This window comes from Nematolebias whitei, chromosome 7, assembly GCF_014905685.2.
Source record: "Nematolebias whitei isolate Nwh7 chromosome 7, NemWhi1, whole genome shotgun sequence".
In the NCBI taxonomy this organism is placed as follows: domain Eukaryota; kingdom Metazoa; phylum Chordata; class Actinopteri; order Cyprinodontiformes; family Rivulidae; genus Nematolebias; species Nematolebias whitei.
This window is the reverse complement of record NC_056504.1, coordinates 33807501-33812525: the sequence shown is the minus strand read 5'-3', so window position 1 is coordinate 33812525 and position 5025 is coordinate 33807501. Positions and strand designations below refer to the sequence as shown.

Sequence of the window (5025 nt, the reverse complement as noted above, 5' to 3'; positions counted from 1 at the left end):
TAGTTAGTTAGTTAGTTAGTTAGTTAGTTAGTTAGTTAGTTAGTTAGAAACAAAAATAATATCAGTCAAACATAAACTAGTACAATTTAGTCTATTTCAAGCCAATAATAAACTTTTTTGATTTTTTTCATATTAGAGATAATGGATGGATGGATGAACTTGTTTTGTTGTCTGATCTGCTTCAGGAGAAGAAAGGGCAGAGGAGGAAGATCAGCAAATGAGTGATTAAACTTTGATCAGGCAGGTCATCTGGACAGTTTCTTTTTTGTGGAAAGACATTTTGCTATCTATCCGGAGGGCTTCATCAGTCTGAGGAGTGCCAGTAAACTGTTTTCCCCACTAAGCAGTGGGGAAAACAATCCTTTAGTGGACCATCCAGTTTGCTGGTGATAAGATGGATATTGGGGGCTGTCCTGTCCCCCATCGACTCCTACCAGGCAGACAGACACAGCCAAAGTGGTTCAAGACATCAAAGTTCATGCTCAATCATCAAGGTACAAAATCCAATAATGGTCAATCAGGTCATCTGGACAGTTTCTTTTTTGTCTTGATGTCTTGAACCACTTTGGCTGTGGCTGCCTGCCTGGGAGGAGTTGACAGGGGACAGGACAGCCCCCAGAAACCATCTTATCACAAGGCAAGCAAACTGGTTCGTCCACTAAAGGAGTGTACTGCTTAGTGGGGAAAGTTTACTTGGGACACCTAGACTGATGAAGCCCTCTGGATAGAGGGTGAAATGTATTTCCACAAAAAAGAAACTGTCCATGACCAGACTGACCATTAATGGATTTTGTATCTGGATGATTGAGCATGAAGTTTGATGATAAAATTATGTAAATGTGCACGGATAACTGTAGTTTGTGTGAATGCATTGTAAACTATCGATTTTCTGAATATTTTCACAGAATCTTACTAGAAGCTTTGGTTATAATTTAGTCTATTGTTAAACTGCCATACAGTTTTTATCATACAGTTGATCTCACGTTCAAATATACAAGAAGAGGAAAAATACTGCTGGACGCCTTTGAGCCAATCAGGAGTCGAGTTTTGGCATAGTGCTGTGACGTCATATCTATGAGCCCAAGTCTGTCGCACAGCGGTGGAGGATTCATGTAATTTTCACAATGTTGTAGCCGCCTTGTCATCTGTTTGGGGCCAAAAGAAACACCGTCTCATGAAAGTACTCGTCTGTTTTGGTGGGGGGGATCTGCCATCCGACACCGAACGGTTCTGTCTGCGCGAAACAGGGAATGAACGACGAGACAGCATCGGACAGCTGGAAGAGAAACTCCGGGGACTCCAGGTGAGGCTGCCCTTATCAAAACTGAGAAGTCTCGGGATTAAACATCATATTACTGTTTACGAAACACTGCCACTTTCAAGCTTCTAATTCAACAACAGCTATGGAAGAGTGGCTAGCAGCCGTCCTCCACTGGGAGAGATGGGGGTTCGATTCCACCAGCAGTCACATGCTACCCCCTCACTCCTCCAGATGCCCACAGCTGGCACATGGGCAGCGGTGTGGACATTGTGATGATAGAACATGTGGACTTAATCACTAATTTTGTCTTTACAATAATATCACAATGTGTTTTTTTCCTAATATTGTGTCTTCCTAGTGTCGGATTTTTCAAATGTAGCAAAAAGTATTTTGTTCAATATTGATAGTGATTAACTAACAGCATAGCAATACGTTATTATCATTGCAAACATCATAAACTGATAGAGCTTTTAAAAAATTGGTTAACATTTTGTTGCTTGTCAAACCTGATGAAACCACAGTGTTGACAAATTAATTTTTTGTTCTGTTTTGACGACATAAACTTACCACAGCTTTGTGCCTTAATAACAGCTGAAAGCTTAAATATCAGGTCTAAGCTCTAAATGGGTTCAGAACAGTTTTTGGGAGCATATTTGGAAAACTCTTAAGTAGGTGAACAGTTTGCTTTTGCTTTTTTCAGTATTGAGCAAATGCTGGCTGTGAATCCCGGAAAGACGCCCATCAGTCTGCTGCAGGAGTATGGAACGCGGATAGGCAAAACCCCAGTGTACGACCTGCTGAAGGCCGAGGGACAGGCCCACCAGCCCAACTTCACGTTCCGCGTCTCCGTCGGAGAGATCAACTGCACCGGCCAGGGGCCCAGCAAGAAGGCAGCCAAGCATAAAGCAGCTGAGGCTGCTCTGAAGATGCTCAAGGGAGGCCTCGGGGATCCAGCTGGAGTCAGTGTTGGAGTGGATGGGTTTATTGAAGTTGATGTATCTACTGATGGAGACAGGTCAGAATCTAAAGTTATTCTCAAACATTATGTATCTATGTTCCATGTATTTAATGATGTTTCATGAAGCAGACAAACATGACTGATGTTTTAAAATTGAGTAAATGTAAGATCAAGGTTTGTGTGATTTTTAGCATTTCTTCCTCTGTTTTCTGTGTAGCTCTCAGTCAGAGATGAAAACCTCAAGCAGTTCTCAGCAGTCTGAATGTAACCCAGTGGGGGCTCTGCAGGTCAGTAAAACAAATAGGCTATGGGTTTATTTTACTGCTTGACTACCCGGTAACTAATATTTTTCTGTTCTAACATTGTTTTCATAGTTTTACTCCATTTTTCTTCCTTTATTTCTCTGTCAGGAGTTGGTTGTGCAGAAAGGATGGCGTTTGCCAGAATACACCGTCACCCAGGAGTCTGGTCCAGCGCATCGTAAAGAGTTCACTATGACCTGTAGAGTGGAGAGATTTGTAGAAATTGGTACATTGCATAATGTATCATTCTCTCATAGTATGTGTTGTGTGTTTGCCTTAGAGGAAATTATGCATTTACCACACGCAGTAAAATAAATTATGCTTTTAATGAGTAATTGTGAATGGAAAACATGTTGAATCTGAACAACATCAAATGTGTGCTTTATTAAAAAACACATTCTGATTTTTGTCTTTTAATAACCAACACTCTAAATAGGGGAAACATTATCTTCCATGTTTAACAAAGCCTGGATAATCTTTGGTTACCTTGAAGTCTTGCTAAATGACAGAGTAATCTGATATTCCTGTCCAGGAAGCGGCACGTCCAAGAAGCTAGCCAAGAGAAACGCAGCCGCTAAGATGCTCTCACGAATACATGATGTGCCAGTAGACCTGAGGGGCAGCAATGAGGCTGACGCAGAAGAAGATACCTTTAATTTGGTGAGACCCAAACATAAGTAAACTATTTTTTATAGATTCTTGGAAATGAACAAGCATTTTTACAGAAGAGAAGGAACATGTTTAAGTTAATTTACAGAGAAGAATGACACTCGCACACATTTTCAATTTATTTGTTTGAGTTGATTTTTCCTGTGTGACAGTCAGGAAATAATGTTTGTTCACTGGTGCATGCAGCATATGGGAAGCAAAGCAGAGTCGGGTAAAAGTAAAGGCTTTAGCTGCACGTGGGACTCTCTGCGTAACTCGGCTGGAGAGAAGATCCTTCAGCTGCGCAGCCACCCTCTGGGGATGCCCTCGGACTCAAACTTCTGCTCTTTGCTGCTCGACCTGTCCGCAGAGCAACGCTTCGATGTCAGCTACCTTGATCTTGGTGAGAAAACAGTCAGTTACCTTTTCTGTATTTCCCATTCTGATCACGTTGAAGGATTAAAGGATTTTTATATCAACAGAGGGGGAAGATACGGTGAGTCAGGTGTTTGTGTGATTTTGGGTCCAATGTGATTAAATGGCCAACCTCTTCAGGGTGTTTTACACAAAAGATCAACTAGTTCATCAATGAGTAACAATCACCCAATAGCATTGGCCAATGTTACAAACCATCAGATTTGTTTGACTTTGTACAACTTGTGATAGGCAGGTATAATTACTTTATATTAAATAAGCTGCATGACATAGATTCAAAATATGTTAATTTACTGAAAAAGGTAAATAAATTACCTTGAAAATTTCTTTGCAAAAAAAGAAGAAAGGAAATTGATGCTATTTATATCATATTTTTTATTTATTTATTACATTTAAGTTCAGTTCGTCACTGTTTAGTTTTACTTTTACTGTATAATTTTATTATCATATTTCTTCCATTTTCTCTGGACATAAGTTTACAGAATATTGGCTGTGTTTTATGTTTTACTTTTGTCTAGCTTTTACTTACCTGTAGTCTAGTAAATGTTTTGACACATGACACATTTTCACAAGCACAATTTTCAATGCCATAATATCCTATCCCAAAATATGCAACACTTTCTGGAAGCTTATTGCAGCCAACATGTAGTTATTTGGGTTATTTGCAGTCTTAGCCCTCAAAACACAAACGTTTCCACAGTTTCAGTCTAAAATGTTTGGTACCTGCCATCATGTTGACTGAAAACTGAGCGTGCATCATAAAATTGTAATCGGCTTATTTGTTTGTCATAATAGAGCAAAAACACAGATAAGATGAAATGGTGTGACACATAGGGCTGCTCATAAAGTGTTTTTTTTTTCTTTTTCTAGAGTTGGATGTTATTGTTTTTAACTTGGTATGTTTTTCTTCTTTTATTTTTTCCAGAGGAGCGCAGTCTCAGCGGTCTGTGTCAGTGTTTGGTCGAACTGTCCACACAGCCAATCACTGTGTGCCACGGCTTTGCTCCAAACGTAGACGCCGCTCGAGCCAACGCAGCCCACAATGCACTGCAGTACCTTAAAATCATGGCAGGAGGGAAATGAGAGACCACACTGATTTATTTTACAAAGACTGACTTGCCTCCACACAATGCCATCATACATTTCTTCTTTAAACAATGGAAACATTTTTTTTTTGTATTAAATTTTTAAAAAAGGACAAATTATACCTCAGACTGGAGAAGAAAGACTTTTTCTGCCTTGAAATTAACCACTGAATTTAATTTTTGTCCCATTAATGTATGAAGGGTGCTGGCGAAGCTTAAGATGCCCAAATGTAAAATTCACTCCCTTGAAACTGTGCACATTTGTCACACTTTTTTTTTTTTTTTTACATTTATTCTTCATGTAATCTACGGTTGTTAAACATGAATTTTAAAAAT

The 5025-nt window shown here is 39.5% G+C and overlaps 1 protein-coding gene across 1 annotated transcript; it reads left to right on the top strand.

The window, feature by feature from the left end:
* The first annotated feature begins 1082 nt into the window (after positions 1 to 1082).
* tarbp2 (TAR (HIV) RNA binding protein 2) lies at positions 1083 to 4818 on the top strand. The gene is made up of 7 exons (XM_037678795.1): positions 1083 to 1303; positions 1962 to 2276; positions 2437 to 2506; positions 2630 to 2747; positions 3054 to 3181; positions 3377 to 3572; positions 4530 to 4818. The coding sequence occupies exons 1-7, from the start codon at positions 1251 to 1253 to the stop codon at positions 4685 to 4687; spliced, it is 1038 nt and encodes a 345-aa protein (XP_037534723.1). The 5' UTR covers positions 1083 to 1250; the 3' UTR covers positions 4688 to 4818.
* The last annotated feature ends 207 nt before the right edge of the window (positions 4819 to 5025 follow it).